The sequence below is a fragment of the Lepisosteus oculatus genome, chromosome 4 (genome assembly GCF_040954835.1).
Source record: "Lepisosteus oculatus isolate fLepOcu1 chromosome 4, fLepOcu1.hap2, whole genome shotgun sequence".
In the NCBI taxonomy this organism is placed as follows: domain Eukaryota; kingdom Metazoa; phylum Chordata; class Actinopteri; order Semionotiformes; family Lepisosteidae; genus Lepisosteus; species Lepisosteus oculatus.
In genome coordinates, this window is record NC_090699.1 from 42,314,289 (window position 1) to 42,336,189 (window position 21,901).

Below are 21,901 nucleotides of genomic sequence, written 5' to 3' on the forward strand. Positions count from 1 at the left end.
TTTTTACAGCATGGTGTATCTGATGTTAGTCTTTCAAGGACAAAGGGATGTGTAAGTTTATCAGCACAGTTTCAAACAAATAAAAAAGCATCAGGCATCTTCAGATTCTTTATATACTGTATATATGGCAGGCTTAAGGGAGGCAACACATCAGTACTACTTGCAAACTCCTGGAAAAATACATCAGTACTGCCTTAATTTATCACACTAGTCATTTACAATAAGAAAATCTCAATGTCAAAGCCGCTGAACTACAGTACCTGCCCTTATTTCTGCTCTATATATTTAAGGATAGGCATTTTATTTGATATATGAAGATTAAAAACAGGATTTTTGACTGTAAAAGTATACATTTGAAAAGCACCTAATGTCAGGTTTTTGTGACCTCTGTGTAGAGACAAATCCAGAACTGAAACTGTTCTTATTCCCCTTACTGAAATAATGGAGCGCTTACTTGGAGAAATCAAAACCTTTCTTTTAAATTAGCACCACTGGATATTTTAGTGACGATTCTCCCTCTTAATGGAGTAGTTCGTTCTGGGGATTTGAAATACTGCTGAATTCAATGGAGTGGATTATTTTCTGTCACGTGCAATGAGCTTTTCTCCTGTTGAGAGGAATATGGGATTTTTTGCAGTTGAACTGAAGGGTGGTATCTAAGTTAAGAATTATTCCTTAAATGCCAGTGCATTGTATATGTGGTGTAGTAGTTAGTGCTCGTAACTCCTATCCTTGGTGGTGTACTGCTGTTTTAACCTTGGTCAAATTGAGACTTCAGTATTATGAAATGACTTTCTGGGTTTTCTTTTTGTTCTTTTGACCTGTTTGTTCCTGTGGTTCTTACACTGGGGCCTCAATTAATCCTGAGCTGATCTTACATACTACATTAAATAAACATTAAAACCACATAATTGTCTTTGTACTCCCAATAGCATCATTAGTGTAATGAAAACGTGTCCCTTTAAAGTACTGCTTTTAATGTGTATTTAAACAATGCTATTAAAATTATTAATAACATCTGTATTACAGGTATTAGATTTCAAAACATTACTTTAAAAATGAGTAGAAAACGTTTTGCAATCTGCGGATGATTTCATAGTCTGGTGTCAATAAACACCAATAAATAGGGAGTGCTTTTCCGTGCCAAGCTTAACATCTGTTTATCCTGAATGGGTGCGTCAGAACTCTGTCAATCTGAAATTTCAGAATGGGATACAGCTTTTTATCAAGGAGTAGTCTTTAGGGATTTCAGGCTCAGCAGAGAAGTGAAGGAGACTATGCATGACATTCATAGGCTTACCTTTCATCACAGCCCTGACTGTGTGCTTAAAAAAACTCTCTAGAGTTGTGAAGTATACACCTCTACATGAAAAACTATTTATGCAAGTCCTTATTGTGTTCAGACTTGTAATTTAAACTTTTTTATGTAGCTCAGTAAAGCGGTTGTCTTTTACTTTCAGTACGTTTGTTGAATCTGTAAAATATAGGTATCTGTTGCATAGTACATTAGATACAACGTAACCATTTTCAAAGCTTCCGATTCGAACTGTGACAAAAATGTGTTCATTTTCGGCCTCAAAAATCTATTTATTTTAGAGGCCTTTTATAGCATTGTGGCATTAAGACACCACTACAATAAAGCAAATAAGTGATACTTGGAAAATATTGATTTCTTGTTTTTATAAAATAAATTGTGATCACTAAATGTGTAGATTGCTGTTGGTAATGGTGTTTAAAATGTTCTTTACTGTCCTATGAGTGTTGTGTTTTACTGTTGGTTTATTATCTGGTTTCTATGTGGATTCCAGTCATCTTTGCTTAAAGATACCACTAAAGGGTTAATGTTAAGACATATAGTACGTAATTTATGTATTCTGTACTGTGTATGTGGGTATACTTTTAATCTCTTGTAAAATTTTATTGTAAGTATGACACTGAAGGCTGTTTTCTTTAGACAGATTAAAGACTCTAGTGACCTCAAAATGGTTGCACGTGTTAATTTAAAGGTGGACAAAGTTAATGGATTGGAATATGCAAAGGAAATAAAGCTGTAAGCTGGTTTACAAAGACATTGCAACATAAATTGTGGCCCTCTTTCCCATCTGTGTCACATTTTCTGACTTCTTGACCTGGATTCTAAATTAATTTCACGCGTCACTTTATTTTCCATTTGGAAGTGAACAGGGTCACATTTTAATAAGCAAGAAGGTGCTACCTTATTATAGAACTTAAACCAAAATACCAAGATGATAGTTTAGGTTAGTTGTGTCTCCATATGCATCTGAAAGATGAGAGTTGTCGTCTTTCGGAAAGGAAAGTGCTGAATCTCCCAGTTTATAGGAGCCTATTCTGAAATAAGTATTTTGCTGTTCTTGAACATTTGTAATGAATGTCTTTTTAAACTGAGGACACTATCAATGTCACATTCATGAGGCATTTACTACTGTGCTAATTTTGCAGCTGTTTGGTTTAGTTTGAATTCCCATTGACAATTTAAATGTTGATTTTGTAACCCTATGGTATTTTGCTTTTTTAATTAAAACAGAGTAAACGTAATGTAGCTTTGTGGAAAATATAATTATGGACTGCAAAATGTTGCTGTTGGTGCAACAAGTCAGGCTGTTATTGTTTGTCTATTTAGTGCTGTTCCTGGTGGTTCCTTCATGTTTTGCAGTGTGAGTGAGGATCATTCAACATGAAGTTTCCTTAAACATTTGACATAAGTGGTTTAATAACTTCAGATTCTATAAACATAAAATACTAGAGTGCCAAAACATTCAATAAAAAAATGGTACAAAAGAGTCTTTAGGCTTTTCTCAACATCTTATTTGATTCTTTAAAAATCTGATTGTGCTACTTCCATTATGGCTGGAAGCTTAAGAGTCTGCGGTTGAATATGTCAGCAGTTAATAACCATAAATGAAGCACTGTAAAAGACATGGAAGGTATTTTAAAAAAATCTTAATCTATTTTTTAACCTTGTAAGGCAAAATCATTTCAACATAAAGCAGACTGGCTAGAGGTTTCTTATAGAATAAACAGTAGTGTGGTCAAATGTTATCTGTTATCTAAACCTGGAACTTGTCAGAGAAGTAGGACAATTCTCCTATGCACTTATTCTAGTACTTCTTGTCACCATTTCAGTATTTCATTGCAAAGGTTTTTGGAGAGTTGACAAAAAATCATCAGTCTTGAGTTGTGCTGTAAAGGAAAGAAATAGAAAAAACTAAATATATTTACCCTAGTATTCAGAATGTTCCACTTGAAGGTAGCAGGTTTGGTAAAATTGATTATTTTACCTTCAACTGGCATGATGATACAGGTTTTTTATTTAGGTTTATACTACTGATGTACTCAATGTCTATATTTAGACTGAGACTTAATTCTTTTTGAGAAGTTCAGGTTATGATTTCATGTCTTTGATACTCATACAAAGTTTAACAGGCACTTCATGATGTCATCTTGTTTGGTTATGTTTTCTTCACTAAAACCAGTTTAAAGAGGGACAAGCCCAAAGTAAGTTTTAATTAAAAGTAAAAATTACTGGTTAAGGAAAGCAGCAAACTGCTCTGTTTAGGACCTCCACAATGGACCTCACACTTGATGCAGAGCAGAAGCAAAGTTTTAACAATTTAGTGTTGCAATGTTATCAATAGATGTAGAGACAGACATATTCGCACATTCGGAATCCATTCCCAAGACCCAACAAAACATGGGAACAGTTATTATTAGTGGTCTTCTGGTTGATCTTTGAGTAGTCTTAAGACTACTTTGAAAGGTTTGTGGAGTAGAGAGCTTGAGATGGTGATAAGCAGTTGCTTTTATAACATTTTGTATAGCGTCCTTGCTAAACAAAGACCTGGTGCATTTCTTTTTTCCTGGAGATGTTATGAAGTTTAATAATTCTGTATGCCATACCATGGAATGTACTTTGCAAGACTGATCAAGTTTTCCATCTCTGTCATGCTCAGATGAAGACTGGTTACATTCACTGACCTCTTCTTAATGAAGCTTAGTTGTTGTCTTTCTTTTTAGTTGAAGGGCAGTTCTTTGCAGCAAGCTATCTACAGCTGTGGTTTAAACACAATCTTTCATATTGCATCTCTGCATCATAACCTGATGAGAATTAGCAAGGAAATCTCTCCCACAAGGCAGGAGAGCACATTTCAGTGGAGCAGTATTCCCCTCCAGGGTGCTCATCTAAAATAGGGTGCTCAACAAGAGTGGGCAGTTAGCTGTGACTCCAGGTCCTAATGTATATAATAGGGTTGTGAGGGTCCTAAACTTTTCTAGAGTCAAGTAAAATCATCTGTTGAGAAATACAGATGAGGAGAGAGTGAGTAGAGCAGTCTCCAATGAATTGCAGTATTTTCTGAGAAAACTGCAGTAATCTGTTTTTCTTTAATTTCACTCAAGATCCGACTGTGCATCAAGAGCACATCAATATTGTTCCGTAATAGGTGAACCGTTCTATCTTGAATGTGAATAATTAAAAAAATATTTTCAAAAACATTTACTACTGTATATACAGTATGTATGCTATTAAGTCTCTGAACAGTTATGCTTAACTATATACAGTACTTAGACTAAGTATATTTTTACTTTTCCATTAACTTGATTATGATGATTGTGAAAGATAACCTTCACTGTTTTACATGCACTTTGAAGTTGAAAAAAAGGTTTTTTTTCTTTTTCTTGATTCTGTTTTGCTCATAAGAAGTGAAATGTTTTTCTTCATTTTACACTGAGATATAATGTCAGGCCCATTTTTTTAAATAAGGTAAAATATGTGATGTGGTATGTTAATTACAATTTGGAAAGTAGTCTTTCTTGCAACATTGCTTTCTAAGCAGCAGGATTTCAGTTTTTCATCTTTTTAAGCTTTCAATGTTTTTCGTCCAGCGAAAACTTGATACTTTTCTCTTAAAATGCTCATTATGTGCAATTAATATTATTTCTGTAGAAAGACTCACTTGGAAAAAAAAATGCTAGATTTTCTGTGCTTTCATTCTTGGAGAAGTAACTACAGTGTTTTGTTATGCCTTTTTGAAGCTTTGGAACAATTGTGAAAAACACACCAGGGTTGCACTTAATTTGAAGCAAGAAGTGAAGATTTGACATTAGTAGTATGTTAACAATGTGAGATGAAAGCCATTCATTTTACTTATTTAATGTACTGTACATTATCCATCAGTCCTTTTTTATCACAAAGCTACTTAATGATGCTGCAGCTCCTGTCATCCCAGAGCCTTACCTAGCAGACACGGGGCACAAAAGGGAGACATACTTTGGTTGGGATGCTGATTTTTCATAGGGCATGCTTGCAGGCAGATGGATATTTTAGAGACTCCAATTAACTTAGTCTGCAAGTCAATAGAATGTCGTAAGACACCAGATCCCCTAGAGAGGATCTGCAAAAACACAGAGTAATATCCATTATGTTATATAAAATGATTTACAGGTGAGACTTAAGTAACTGAGATACTGACAGAGCCCATTGCAATAAGGTACAGCATGTTCAACAGTGTTGACCATGTTAAAGCACCCAATCCGTGTCAGGAAATTGTGTAATTTTAAAAGATTCAGTTTTAATTTTGCATTTTGAGACATTATTGTAGTATGTTAAGAAACACCAAAAAGTAATATTTTCAAGCACACTACAAACTTTGAAAGAGCACTTAAGACAGAGAATGTTTTGTTTAATCCAGTGTTTGACATAAAAGAATGTTTTGACAGTGCTAGCTTGGCGAAAGAAAGCAAATGAATTTAAAAATAAAAAAACTCAAATAGTTGAAATGACTTTGAATAGTTGTCACATTGCCTTTGACAAGACACAATTATCAAAACCCACAAGTAGGTTTTTGAATATCACATATTTCAAATGCCTAAATAAACATTTTCTTTTTAGCTGCCATTTTCTGTATGTAATTTATCTACTGCATACAAAGCATTTTCTTAGCTTGGTACATTTTAAACGGCAGACTGATTTGGAAATGTTGAGCTCATTCCTATTGAGACTTGAATAAGGAAAGCATCTCTGATAATTTAGAAAGTCTCTAACTGACAGTGGAAATGAGACATTTTCTCAGAATATAGCAAAATATGCACAAAATAGTATCTTTGATATTTTAGTATATAGAAAGCACCAGGTATATAGGTGTATAGTTTTATATATTTTCTATATATTTTATATAGACTGTATATTTTCCTGTATAGTCTTTGTTTACTTATAAATTACAAGAAGCTACTAGCTTCTCAAGCAAGATTTTTCACTGTGGTCAAAAGTAGCTAAAGGTAGGGAGTTTTTTGCAAATTTATTTTAGAAAGGAATGGAGGTTTCTTTTTCCCCATACACAGTTTGTGTAAACACCCAAAAGAATTAGACATTAGCTAAATAAAGTAACAATATATCAGCACTGCACATATGGAGAAGTAGCTCACATTTCATGAACAGTTCAGTTAAAACTAAAAGGCTGTTTGGAACCATCTAGCCAATTTGGTAGTTGATTAGTTATTACCAAGAATTGTGAATCATAACTAGAGTCCCATATACTGTAACTTGTTTGTAGTTAAAATGGGACAGTAACAGTTAAAGCAGACAAAAAGTTACTTTTCATCACACTTTGGCTTGAACTGCATTAAAGCTCTGAGCCGCCTGCCAATTACGCCGTATGGAAGCTCTTGGTTTGCCAGAGGCTTTTTGCATTTACTCGCCGGAAACCCTCCATCAAACACTTGATTTGTAATTTGAGAACTCTGGGAAGGTTGAAGTTTTGCTTTAATCTAAGCCTTAGTTAGGATTGCCAAGTATTGTAGTGTACTGAATGTTCTAGTTTACTTTATTTCTGATCTTAAAACTTGCTGTAGGATAAATATATTTCTATATAAAAATGTCTTACGAACATTTTAACTTCTTTTTAAAATGAGAAAATAATTTAAAAGCTTTACTGAATGGTCTATCCATACATACTGAAAAATAATATCCATTGAAAATGTATTTTGTGTGTTACATTTGGTAATCACAACACTATTGTTGTGTGAAAATATAGCCGTTGGCATGTTGGATTTATGTTTGATTATGTAAATTAAATTTAATCTTTCTTGGCTGTGTTTAGGATTCTAAGGTTCCAGAAATGTCATACAAAGTTGGATGAAAGGAAAGATTAGGTGAGAGATGTATTAAATTCTGGAAGGTTCCATAGGGTTGCCAAGCAACAAGCCCGGATTCCCATCTTAGATCTGGAGCTACTTTCTAGGCTTTCAAGGCTTTCAAGTTACCTGGAATATTGGGAGAGGTTCACTACAGCTCACATTTGTTTATGATATACTTTTCTCTGCAGGTTTGTTATAGTATATATTTCACTGCCCTGCATTTGAAATCAAGTTTTTGACTTTTTAGTTCATATAGCATTGCATTATTCATTTGTTCATTGTAGATATTCTTAATGCTAATGCAGTTTCGTACAGTAGATGTTGCCGCCAGTTGGTTTAGCACTTACAGTAGTTCATCTTTACGTTGCAGAAGTTATTTGATATACTTAATATCCATTATGATCTGAAAGCTACTCAGTTTTTGATTTCCTTTGTTTTTGTATGTTGTTTCCTTTAAATATTTTCAAAAAAATATGGTACACAACTGTGGACACAAGAGGGGGCCCAAATACTGATACTGTATGTTAATATAAAAAGTGATTCAGGTGCCAATTCTACTTGTTTGTAGATGTATGTATAATATAAACCTGAAATCTAAAATAATTTAATTTCAGATAAAAAATATTCAGTCTCAGTTACTCTTTTTGATGCTCAATTACCTTGTTGAATGTGCAATTGTCCTTAAGTTTGAAAACATATTTGCACCACCTCAGAGCTTAGAGTATAAACAACCCAAACAATTTAATACTTCAGAGATGTGCCTTAAACCAAACCAGAGGTTGTAACTTTGATCTTATTTGGTCTTTTTTTTAAAACATTGCATCACTTGCATTAGAAGTGTTTGGTAATGGTTAAATGTGTTTTTTAAGAAATTAATAAAATCTTTTTTGCCTGGTAGGTTTTTGTCAGATAATTTTGTTACTATCTAATATATACTGAATAAATTGCAGACTGGGACCAATATGCGTTTTAGGGACATTATACGTACACAAAAAGTGCAAACAATTAATGTATGTCATTACAAACCTGGTATTTGCAGAATTTAGGCAATTCAAATTCAATAATATAGTTACTGTAGCTAAATAGTTAATTTCTGTTTGGATGGCAAGTAATAGTTGTGAAAGTTGAATGGGTTTTTCACATTTTTAGCACATTTATGAGGTGCTTTGGTAGTTTTGTTCAAAATGAAAATGTGTGTTATTTTAGCCTTTCAAAGTAGGGCATTTTTTATGCTGATTCCAGATCATGACAATCCTTTTAGATTAAAATTCTTTATAATTATATTTTCACAATATTATAAATGTTCTTACTTGAGTGTTCTGTACTTTGTATACATTGTAACAGGTAAACCCTCAGTATCAATTCTTTATTGTAAACTTTATATTGTTATATTTGTTAGCTTTTGTGTTGCGTCCCCACATTGCCTGGTACTGTACATTTAAATGATCTGATGACAAACACCTTTTACAGTCTTTTTCTTTAAACTTGATGTTTCCCATTTTTATGTATACTTCTTCTTCTTAAAAAATCAGTATTTCAGGCAGAAGAAAGAAAGATATACAGTATATAAAATGAGAATAGAAAAAAAATGTTCAGTTCAGTTTGTCATATTCATGAGTGCAATGGAATGCTTATTTGCATGTATGCTTCCGATGCATATACTGTACCATGTTTATGTATCATTATTACCGGTTCCTTTTAACACCTCTTCCAGCTGCAACCTTAGCTTCCCAAGGAGGTCTCCCATGCAGGTACTGGCCAGTGGCTTGCCAGTTGTGAGTTTTAGGTTGATATAGCTGCTGGCAAGACACCTGAATGATTGAAATAATCATGTAATGCATTGCCCTTTTCACGTTCATCTTCTTAGTTTTGTCATTACTGAGACACCTTCTTTTGTCCTTTACTGTTCTTTTCCTGTTGTAATCCTTTGACTTCATTTTTTAATTAGCATTGCAGTATTTCTCTTGGCTTTTCTGTCATCCCTTTTTTCTTTATGTTGTTAGTTACATTCTTTTACTTATACAGGATGGCAATTTCTTTTTTCTTTTTATTAATGGCTATTAACCTCTTAGTGGTTTGTTAACCTGTTTGGCATATTGAGTTCTCGACTTTCATTTGCTTTCTCAACTAATTACTATGTTCTTAAAGCACTATCTTTAAAATGTTGTAATCCATTTTTACTGATAGTCTCCATTACTGCTACTTTTAAACTCTCATTGTTTCACTGTGTGCTTTCTTGAAATATTAAACCTGTGCCTTGGACTTGGCTGGTATGGTTCCGGAATATAATTCATACCAAATAATCTTTTGTAAAGGTTCTGTCATCGCACTCTTTTCCTTGCCTTTTCTTGATTGTTTGAAGAGACTAGATCAATATAGGTATTCCCACAGGCTTGTGCTTTGATAGAGTATGAAGCTGTTGTTAGCTTTGCCATTTCTTTACAGTAATAGCTAAATGATAACAATTAAGAAGCCTCATAGACCCAATTACTGTTCTGAAGCACCTCAGTGATTGTGGTGCAAACTTAACACATGTGAATGGGTAATAACCGCCATAGTATTGTTAAAGAGACATGTTTTCTGATTAGGTTTTCCAGTTCTGTTTCTTGTTTTACAGTGGAAGATCACATAGATTAAGATTTTTACAGAAATGAGGGACAACTTTATGAGTTTAATTTGTATGTCCCCTTGGTAATGATACTGCATATTGCATAATATTATCTTTAGATTTATGCTGTTCTGGCATCTCTTTTGTCAGTGGAGAAGCATCACCGTGGTTCTTGTGCCATACATTATTGAGACTTGTGTTTTAGTTAATTGTGGATGTGTCAGGTGTTGATGGGGCAGCACATGGGATAACTGCGTAAGCTGTGTAACCACATGACCATGGGACCATCTTTCAGACTGCTCAAAAACGTGTTTTTAAACCTATTGCAGCCAAAATAAAAAAAAAATCTAATTCTACCCCCATCTTGAATATAGGGTGGTAATTCTAAAATATTTCTGTAAACTGGTAACTGATTAATCAATTGCTGGCATTTTGTTTGTGTACCATTAGATGTGTTCATTACTCCAGAATTAATCATCAATCAATAAAGTCCATTTTTCAGACTGATTGGAGCATGTCTTTGCTGCAGTGCTTCTGGGAAGAATGAGGCTTCTTTTACTTCTCACATTAAAAATACTTACTTGATAAAGTCTACAACAATAATATACTGTAAATTACTATGATATTTTTATAGGTTACTATAATGAAAGGTGGTTTGGTTGTCAGTAGAACATAATAAGGAATATTGCTTCTGTAGACCTGCTGGGCTCCATTGTCCACTGGCAGTTATAGAACATAATAAGTATTTTCACAAAACACAGGGAAATATGTTACATTTGATTATTTATGTAAGTAATGTACTTTGGCAGAGTCAGTAGGGTCATTTCTGTTTCTTTCATGTTACACTGTTAAATAGGGAGGTTTAGTACTAGAAGAAGCACATTGATTTTATTTCCTGAGGGTAAAGCAGTAGGAAATGTAACAAGAAGCTTTTACTGAGGAAAACTTTGTTTTTCATTAATCTTAGCAGCTCTGTTGCTAAGCATCAGCTGCACATTAGTATTGTTAACAAAGTTTTAAAAATGTGCTGATTGATTCTACTTGTTTTCTCCTGTCTTCTGTGATCTGTGTCATGAGCTATCAACCACAAAAGTCCAAAGCAGTATACTGGTAATCATTCATTCATTTTCTAACCGCTTTATCCAGTACACAGTTGCAAGGGAGCAAACAATGGATAAACCCTGGATGGGATGCCAGTCCATCGCAGGGCACACACAGGCACAAGCACGCACAAACACATGCACACTCATACCAGGGCCAAATTTGCCAGACGCCAGTTAACATATCTGTGTTTTTAGAGGGTGGGAGGAAACCCCCACAAACACGCAGAGAACATACAAATTTCACACAGGTGGCAATCCAATTCCAGAATTGAACCCAGGTCCCTAGCACTGCAAGGCAGCAATGCTAACCACTGTGCCACCTTCTCTGCCTACTGATAACCAAAGTGTTTATAGAATTTTGAATATGCTATGTTTATTTCAAAGCATAGCAGGTGCAGTTATAATGCCACTTTCTGTTTCTAGTTAAATGCATCTATAGCATTTGATCATGATCAGAAATGGCAGCTTAAACATTAAATTAACTCTCATGTTAAAAGGCTGATCACAACTAAATGATGTGCGTCCTGTGACAGTGTAAACACTTTTCGAATTAACCAGTGGATTATGTACCAATTGCATTGTGGTCCTGTGATGGGAGTGCAGTAAGGCATATTACCTTAGTTAACTATAAACAAATAACTGTTGTCTCTAAACTTAGTTTGTGCTTCGTCTTCTTTGAGTAACACAGTATATACTTTAACTACAGTACATGGGTGTCGGAATTCTGTACTACTGAATAAACACAAGCCAAAACCCGAGCATGACTGAATGCTAAGGTAGTGTCATTGAAAGAATGCTCATCCTGATCAAATGTACGGGAACAGAAACGACAGTGTAGATACTCCTAATGTTGGAACTTTTTTAGTTATTTTTTGTTTCTGTTGAATTGACCTGTAAATTCACATTTGTGCCATATTTCCTTTAATTTCACAGATAACCTGCTGATAGATTATCAGTTCACCTTCAGTCTTCTTCAAGAGGATGATCACCACTACACTGCTATCAACTTCATGGCCACTCCCGAACAGGTACAGAAGCCACCACTCCAGAGAAATGTAAAGAAGCGATGCTTGTTACGAAGGAGACAACACTCGTCACCTTCACCGAAAACCTGTTTAATTCAAGATTAATGAACTCAGGAGTAAATGCTTTTTGGAATAATATGCTTTATCAAAAGCTGAAAGAAGCGTCTGTTGGCCGTTGAGGCTTGGAATATTGCAAGGACTGTGGAATTTGACAGCTTTGAACTTTTGCCAGTTTACATACTGTTCATACAATACATCTTCATGGAATACACATCCATAAGAAAAGTTGCACCTAAATTAAAAGATTTTCTTTTAACTATGAAATAATTGCACAAACCATTGCAGTCTGTTATGAATATTTCATATTTTATGAACTTAATAAGTTCTGCTGATCTTAATTACAAGGAGCTTGTCCTCTTTTGTTATCTACTTCATGCAATCAACAAAATAATATAATGGGAAGATCATTAAATGTTAGTAAGACTAATTATAAAAATCAGTACAATAATTATGGTCATAACACTCTATGACCAACATAGTGAACTATGTATTTCTCATTAATTTCTAGCAGTGTTTCATTATTCAATATATTTCGATATACTGCTGTGTGGGATGATTGGAGCATTTTGAAAGAGAGAACTAAATGATCTGCTAAACTAAATTATCTCTGTCATTCTATGGTTTTCCAATAGATGCACAAGACCACAATGGGAAGTCATGTTTTAAATAGGACTGGTTAATTAGATCATGTTTTCCTCCAACATTTTACACATTTAGCTGTTTGCGGAGATTGGCACCATTCAAAGCTTTTTTGTTGGGGTGCAGTCCACATACACAAAAAAAAGTTAAGTAATTGATAATGGAAAGCAATACATTCAAGTGCAAGTTGTGCTACTCAAGGAATGCAAAAACAAATAAAGATAAATCAAGAACAGGTGTTGAGTCACTGAAGAATATACTGTGAGTGAATCGAATTAGTCATGTGGAAAAAATTTTGCTTGTTTGAAATAATCTTATTTAGAATAATATTTCATATATTCTTAAATTATGAATTTAAAATGCTTATTCATTGATATTTTTTTTTCATTCATAGACCAACAAAAACCTTGACATGTCAATTAATGCATCAAATAACTTCAACCTGAACATCACATGGTCTGTTGGTTCAACAGGTAAGATCCTTCTGTCCTCTCCTTGCACATTAACTTTTACCGCCTCCATCGATTTTCTGCAAGGTGGAGATCAGAGGAATATCGTGGCAAAATCAAGGTGATGGAAGTCTTCCTTATGCTCCTCAGGACACTCATGACAATGGGAGCTGGTGAACCACTCAGCAGCAGTCAGAATCTGTTGTTTTGTGCACTTTAGTTATTTGTGACCATCAGTGCAAAATTTAATATCTTTTCTCTAAACAACAAATTAAAACTACTTTTCAGAACACAATGGTTGATACTGTATGTATAAAAGTAAAAAACAAGCTTATTGTATTTTACCGTTAGGATTACACATTTCTATCCTGAGCATCCATACCTTAGTGCTTATTGTTGCAGTGGCAAGATCGGTAAAGATTAATCATTGCACAGAACAGGAGCACAAAATAATACATTGTTGCTTTGTGCTAGCAATTATTTGTTTCTCCATGAAGCTTCCCTTTTGTCTTAGATTGGTCTATTCTGTGCACAAAATATAAGTTCACACCTAAACTTATTCAGCTAGTTTATTCGTTTGGACAAGCCTTCAATCTCCCTAATCATGGTCGAGTACAAATGTGTGAGAGAAATGCTTTTTTTATCATGAGACCCATGCTGCATATTAAAACTCTAGCAACTTAAATGGACATCACTTTAATGGATTTTCATTCCTTATATTGTTTTTAACTGATAACATCATTCTGAAACTCTGTTTAATCTTAACCTTTTTGTGATATGTTTTCTTTTGTTATGGTTTTTGAGTAATTAAAACTGTTTTGTGTCACCTCAAAGAACCAAGTCATTAATTTAGCAAAATTATACAATAGCTTCATTAATATTTAAATTTTTTCCTGTTTCTTTAAATGTCCCCCCTTAAGAATATCACTCATAATAAAAGCATGAGCTTCAATTTTGAATTCCAGGACTAAATTCTGAAAAGTTGTGATTTCAATTAAGATAAATTAACATGTGAGGCAGCTGTTGAGGCTGAGATTTTAATGTCTTTGTTTCAGAGATGGTATTCGGAATTACATTTTTTGAGATGCCTGGTAACATTAAAATGTTTCTTCTTGTTCTGATAAATAGGGCAAGGTAATCTTTTCTTACACAGGTTTCTGAAGTCTGTGCACTCCATTTTTTCTTCCATTTTTGAATTAGAAATGATTTTCCCTTCAAAATATTTGAAACCGTACAACATTGTAAAATGACAAATCACCCTAAAATAAGAGCTATTTCTTTTAGATAAAAGATCTCATTTTCTTAATAAAATATACCATTATGCTATGTTGTAGCAAATAGGATATGTGAAAAACAAAGTAATTCACCTCATGTGATTTCAATAATGAAAATGTGAGTGTTCTAAATTAAATGCAAAGTCACTAGTGGATAGTAAACACATATTGCTATCTTTCATATTGTTAGGGTTAGAAAGATTGCTTGGACTTAATTTACTCCAGAAGCTTTAAAGCAGCAGCAGCACTTAAAACAGAACCAAGCTGTGTATGAAAAACAAAAAAACAAACATACTTCTGTTGTTAATTCCCATGGTCAATGAAATTCAGAACAGTAATAAAAACATGTCCATTTCATAGAAAGCTCTTTTTTATTCTGTGAAAAGGGATTCATTTCCATCTAGTTTTGCTGTTGGAATACTCAGGCAGTATTCAAAAGCCCACAACTCCTCTGCTAGGCTTGACGTTGTCCATGTTAGCTGTGCAATCCTTTCTTCTCTTCCAACAGCCTGCCACTCACATATACTTTGAGATGGAATCTGTGTTAACTTCAGAACCTCCTTATGTTCTATTATTTACATCCTTCTGCACCACTGATTTAAAAATAGCAGCCTGTCTTAGTAACGATGAAATCTATCACTGTTTTTGTAGCTGGGACAATATCAGGAGAAGAAGTCCCAATAGTCTCGAAGTCAAACATAAAGGACTACAGAGACAGCTTCTCTTGTGAAAAATTCAGCTTCCGCAGCAATCCAAACATCACCTTTTATGTGTACGTCAGCAATTTCTCATGGCCAATCAAAATCCAGGTAAATACTTTTTTTTTACTTCTACTCTTATAGCTATATTAAGCCCCTGCATTTCAAAGTTTATGAATTGAAATAATCCATCAACATTGAGTGTCATGAAGATATGCAGTCTGAGCTGGTCCAGCGTGACCATGAGGTGTTTTTGCAGTGCAAAGAAGCCACACCCTGCTTTTGAAAGTTCTGAATGAGAAAAAGTACAAAGTTAGGAAATGAGAAGGCCTTGGATTCCACTCTGGTTAACCAGTAATGTCAAACTGAGTTACACCAATGTTAGCTTTGGGTATGCTGAGGGGCTTTCACACTTTTGGTTTGGCTACCACTAGTGTGAAACTCCATGCTTGTGCTGAAGGATCTGGGTCTAACAGGATCCTGCTTCATCCTGGACCAAAATGTGTGTGAATGGATTATGTGACAAATAATCATGCCATATTTAAAGTTTATCTTCCAAAACATTTCTTGTGTGCTGTCTGTGTTTAGTTTGTTTCCAATTAGAATAAAATAAGTTGACATCCAAATTGTTGCAGGACTGGCTTCGGGGTGGATTCAGAAATGTCTGTTTATATTGTCATTGATTGGTTTCAAAGAGTTTTTAGTAGAAGCATCTGCAGCATGCATCCTCTAAAACTTTTTTAGGGAGGACTATAGGATTTTCGAGGGTGATGCATGCTACTTCATGCTACTGATTATCAGCCATCTGAAAATGTTCATCTTACTTGCATGACACCAGATTATGGTCTACTAAGGAACTAGTCTAGGTAGAGCAGTTACTTTAGACTGGTCATTTGGAATCAACATCTGTAACTTGTCTGCATTTTTCAATAGAAGGCAAATAATCCAAGACAAGGGAATAGTTATTGACCAGCCTGGACCTAACACACACTGACAGCCCTGCTATACACCAGCTGTTGAGTTATGCTACCAGAAGAAATTCCTCCAACAGAGATGTGGCTTCTTGATTATAGGCCTGAACAACACACTTCCAGTTGCTTTTTTGTGACCCAGTGGGAATTATAGCTGATAAGGAAGCCAACATAACATTTCTGCAATCGCAAAATTGGCATGGATATACACTATTGATTCAGTATGTGAGCTTTTTGGCAGTAGTTAAGTGTTTGATTCATTTTTTTATTGTGTCATACTTGAATATAATCTAAAGCTCAGATCAAAATGTAGGCCTTTTCTCTTCCTTCGATCAGACAAAAGTATACTTTGTTCTAAATTAAACTCATGACTGAGAGTTCAATCCAAATTGAGGCTTTTATCAGAGATGGCAAAGAGCAGTTACATCAGCATTTTAATATGTATTCAAGCATCCACTAATTGTGTTAATTAAAATTCATTTAGAAGTGTTTTAAAAGTTAACACCATCACCAGGTCTGGAGCTTATGTCTTAAAAGAAATTAATGGAATTACATGCCTGTTTAGCACCTCCGAGATTTTCACCTAAATTTGAAATAGTTATTGCAGCAATATTTATCATGATGTTCTTTTCATGAAAATAAAATCTGTCAAACAATGAAGAACAGATGCAGCCTATAACCAAATTAAGAGGATTTTTTAGTTACAGGCAAGTACTCGTTCTTTGCGTGACCTAAACAAAAGGTTTGCCGCCTAATGTTTGGTTAGCAAGGGATCTTGTTGTATACAGTACAAGGACTGGTCCCTAATGTTGTCATTCAGAATCTGCTTGTAAGTTTTCATCCACCTTCTGTTTGCTGAAGGAGAATATAAGAATGCACTGTCATTTTAGATATGCATATTTCCATTGTACAGTATGTTAAACCTGTGTTTATTGATGGGAGTTGTTGAGATTTTTTTCATGTGTTCTTCATGACATTCCTAAAAAACTGCATTCTAGACACAATCAATTGTCATGCTAAAAACCTCCTTTCAATTTTGGGGGTTGATTTCTCTGTATTCTTAAAGACATTGTGCTCATCTCTCTGTCCATAATTGTGCCTCAATGTTCTAATGTTCAGTTACTAGTGCTGCAGATTTTCTGGTGTTTGCCAATGCTGACGTTGTCTTTAATCACATACTCTTTCAGTATTCTGTTGGTTTGCCCTTTCTAGAGAACTGTGTGTTTTGTGATAATTGTGTACATTCTTCTATTGCACCTGTGGGATAGGGTTTATCCAAATATTGATGTCAAGGACCTAATAAGGAGTGGGGCCACCCTTTGCCTTCAGAACAGCTTCAATTCTCCTTGGAATGCTGTCATACGAGTCCTGAACTGTGTGTAGTAGGATAGCGCACCATTCTTCAAAAAGAAAAGCCTCCAGTTCTTTGAGGGATGAAGGAGGTGGAAATCTACTTTGCATTCTATGCTCCAGCACGTCCCATAAATGTTCAATGATGTTTAGATCTGGTGATTGAGGAGGCTATGGAAGGTGTATGAATTCATCCTGGTGTTCATGAAACCACTCTTGAATTTGTTTAGCAGTGTGTATGGGGGCATTATGATCCTAGAATATGGGAACATCATGAGGGAACAGTGTTTGCTCCATAGGGTGCACCTGGTCCTGTAAAACGGCTTCATAATCGTTATACGACCATACAGAGCAGTCATCGAACCTAATGGACTCCCACGAGATGGCTGCCCATACCATTACAGATCCCCTACCATGTTTAATAGTTGGCAACAGACATTGTGGGTTGAAGGCATCCTTTGGCTTTCTCCAAACGTAAACCCACCCATATGTAGGAAGTAGGGTGAAAGATGACTCGTCAGACCTTATTACTTTTTTCCATTGCTCAGGGGTCCAGGTTTTGTGCTCCTTACACTTGGTTATGTGTCTTTGTGCTTTGGCCTTGGATTCAAGCACTTTCCGATTGGCAGCCCTGCCATAAATTCCAGCTTTTGAAGTATAGTTTTTGTTACGACCGGGTCACAGAGGTGCTGATTCGATTCTGTGGTAATGTTTGAGGCTTTACATTTGTGACATTTAGCAACTATCCTGTGAAGTGTCCATCTATCCCTGTCTGTGAGCTTCGACCTGCAACCACTGTTCCTCTTTGCCGATGCAGTTTGTCATATGCTGTCATTATTTTTGAGGCTGTCCTCTTGACACATTAAATAATTTTGTCAGTTTTTGTGACCGATCCACCTGCAATTCAGCCATCGACTATTTGGCCTCTTTGGCCTCTGTTAGTTGCCTTGTGTTGCTTTGAAATCTCACATATCAAAGTACTTGTTGTCAGACCTCTTTTATAGCTGACAAATACTGCTGATTGGCAATCAACCTAATATAACTCACCTATGCAGCTGCATTGGTAATTGTGATTTAGTTACTCTTAAGTTTAACTCCTTTTTTCATGTGGTGTTTCTGTTATTTTGTCTATCCCCTGTATGTACATACAGTGTTTTTCAATTTCAGGAAAGTTTTTATAGTCTATCGGCTGGAGTTTGTCTATAGTTTTGTTTTTTAATTCATTGTTGGAAAGGTTATTCTGGTATGTTTTTCTTCAGCGTTGTATGCTTGTGTATGTTATGCTTTTCTTACACACAGATCTTTAGTCAGGTTGCTGAATCTGGTCGCATTTACTGTACTAGAAGCAGTGTTTTTTTTAAACTTCTTTGTAAAGAGGGCTCTGTGATATGTAAAACTTTACTTGATTTCTAGTTCACCCTATGACCTTGGGGTGGTGAAGATATTAATGGTTTCTTAAATGCTTTGGATTTGGATTTGAACTGATAAAGTTATAATTTATGATATAAGCATGATGGAATTGTTGAGCTGTTTCTTCAGTGCTGTCCTTTTTATTTTTTCCTTAAATTTCAGCAGTAATACCTGATAGGGGAAGCCTATAACTACAGTATACAAGGTTAGTAATAGTAAACTCCAATAGTATGAAAATTTTAATGTATGTAAATATATGCATATTGATATACATCTATAAGGCACAGTATATGAACTATTCCAAGCCTAGCAGACTGAAAGAGTTCACGGAAAATATTGGTAGATTCTTATACAAAAAAAATGCTAAAACCTGAAACTAAGTAATTTATGTAGAATTTTAATACAGTGTAGAGCTTTAGTTCTTATTTCTAATTTTGCTACAGTACATTTGCTACTAGGAGGCTGTAATATAAGTTTTATTAAGAAAATACATCTCTGCTTTTTTCAATAAGTAACAAAACTGAAAGTGAATAATTACAATAAAATTGAGGTTCAGGTTGCTCGTTTATAGATAATGATCAAAGGGTAATTTAAAGTTGGTGTTCTTTATTTGTTAAACATATTCCCAGTTGCAGGATAGCTGGCATTAAGTTCTTTGCGATACCTAATGCTACAAAGAAGACCGGCTTCCTAGCTCAGATTTTTTTGCTGTAAACATGAGGAAAGGTACTGATTCATGTGTATTATCCCCACTTTGAACCAGAAACACATAATTTGGGTGTTTGTCAATGAACATATGTCCTGCTGTGGAAGTTGTCGTTATAAAAAAACCCTTGAAATTCATTGTAGTTCAGGCCTAATTGTATTATTGTATTATTTTTTTCTCCCAAGTCTCTGCACAGTGCTTATTGATAAATGGGATGAAACTGTTTGAATCACTTTCTGATAATCTGACACAGTATAGATGTGTTAGGAATATGAGAAGCTAAGTATTTTAAAATATTCACGCATACTATGAAAATAATAATTTGTAATAAATTAGTGAGAAGCTGCATGTTTTTTCTTTTACTTTAAATATGAGATCAAATAGCACTCTGCATGCACATATGTACTGTATACACAACACTTATACACATAAATATAGTTTCAGTTGCTTTGTATGACATTAAGGAAGGACGTTTGATGGTTGTTGAAAAATGAAAAAAAAAAACAGGTTTTGAATTCTAAGTATTAAAAACCTCCTCCATTACCGAAAAGTATTTTAAAAGCCAGTTTTATGTCCATAAGGCTGTAAATTTAGTACACTTTGAAGAAGATTTAAATAAGTTATGTTTTGGAAATCTGTAGTTTATTGTACAGTTATATATATATAATTTATAACAGTAGTTTTATGGGTATGCAAATTATTTCCATAATCCTTACTTCTTGTCATTGATTGGAATTATGGATGAGCTGTGGAATTTTGAATTGATTTTTTTGTAAATTGAAATGATCTCTGCATCTCAGAATTTTAATTTTACCTTACCCGAGGTGGGCTGTGATTAATAAGCTGTCTGTACTCACAGCAGTAATTAGTGTTTCTTTATTGCAGCGCCTAAATAATGTCTTTACTCAATTCTTTTCCTTTCCACAACAGATGAGATAAGTAGCTGGATTTGATGTTCCTTTCTCTATTTCAAAAGAAATATCAATTGCAAATTAGAGAATGGGGGTGATTACATTGAAAAGAGAATTGTCTCATTATTACATTTTGATTGCTTCAACTAGAAACCTAAACCACTCTCTTACCTTGGCTCAGAATAAGTGCTCCTTGGCAAATATAGTGGATTTCCATGTAACTGTAACTAGTGTTCACTTTTGAGGATGAAAAATTGAAACTTCATCAGGGTGGTGGTTAATTAATTTCACGTTTTTGATTGGAGTTGCATGTTTTAAGCAATTAAGCAATTTGTTAAAGTCAAATGTCAGTTAGGCTTCCACAACGATGCTACGCTTGTACTTTGTAGCAGAAATGAAGGCAACATCCAAGTCTTCTGCATCATGCACTTGAGAGCCTATCTGCTTCTTTTCATGCCTCAGGCCCACAGTGCAAATAGAGAAAGCCCAGGACTGATAAAACTTTTACTTACAACAGTACAAATACACAAGGCACTGCTGCCACAATACTGTAACATATCTCAAGATTCACATGTGTTGAACTATACAGTCCCATTAACATCTTGAACAGGGGCCTGTACCAGTTGAGTCACTCGTAGAATAGCTTAGACTAGTTTTCTAAAAGTGTTTTTATTTTTCCAATTGGAACATACTGTACAGTACTATTGAGTAGGATCAGGGGATATCCCAGTAAACCAGCATTGTGCTGCTTTTTGAGTCTTTGTCCCATTTAGGAAAGGAGAAGGTATTACTTTTCTTCAAGGTTATGCTCTGTTAATCAATATAGGTTTAGAGATTTTGAAGTTGTAATAACTATTTTTAATTCACAATAAAGTTCATGTACAGTAATTGCGTGTGCTGTTAAAGCTCCTTTAACAGTCTATAATCTCTATTACTTGAAGAGTTACATGTATATAATCACATTTCTGTCAGTATTGCTTTAGTTATTAAACCAAACCAAGATATTGCCTCTGATCATCTTAGAAAAGGAGATGTCAGAAACTATTGCATCACACAAGGATGTTCTTAAGCAAATAGATATTTTGGGATAGAGTTAATGTACACTATCACATTTTTATTGTCCCCATCTCACATTCTGGAAATTTGGTAACCCTGACACAGACAGTCCCAGTCTCCTTCTGTGTCTTGTGAAAGGCTTTAACACAAATCTGTTCAGGAGAAAAACCTGCGGAGGCTACTGCCCACACTGCAGCCTGGTGAAAAAGGTACAGGCCAGAAGCAACTCAATCCAGCTTGCTTGTCTGAACACTAGTACTGTAGGTTATAGATCCAAGAACTTCACAACAGATTTTCAAGGACACTGGGACATTTTATTTTTCCTTCAAGTTTGGGTACTTTACTGCAAAAGCTTGCAAGTACCTCCAAAGCAGGGAGATCCAAATGTGTCTAAATTATTGTTGTAGTGTGAAATATTTGTTAAGTATCTGGAACTGCATGGTTGTGGGTTTGTATCCTGGGTGGTGTATTGCCGTTGAACAAAGTACA

General features: G+C 34.8%; 1 protein-coding gene across 2 annotated transcripts in view; it reads left to right on the forward strand.

Annotated features, from left to right (window-relative positions):
* atrnl1b (attractin-like 1b) overlaps nt 1-21,901 on the forward strand; it is a 422,410-nt gene that overhangs the window by 194,315 nt on the left and 206,194 nt on the right. For both annotated transcript variants that reach the window (XM_006630935.3, XM_015347888.2), the window contains exons 22-24: nt 11,797-11,891; nt 12,982-13,060; nt 14,962-15,119. In XM_006630935.3, coding sequence (XP_006630998.1) covers nt 11,797-11,891; nt 12,982-13,060; nt 14,962-15,119 — 332 coding nt within the window. The remainder of the gene's footprint in view (nt 1-11,796; nt 11,892-12,981; nt 13,061-14,961; nt 15,120-21,901) is intronic.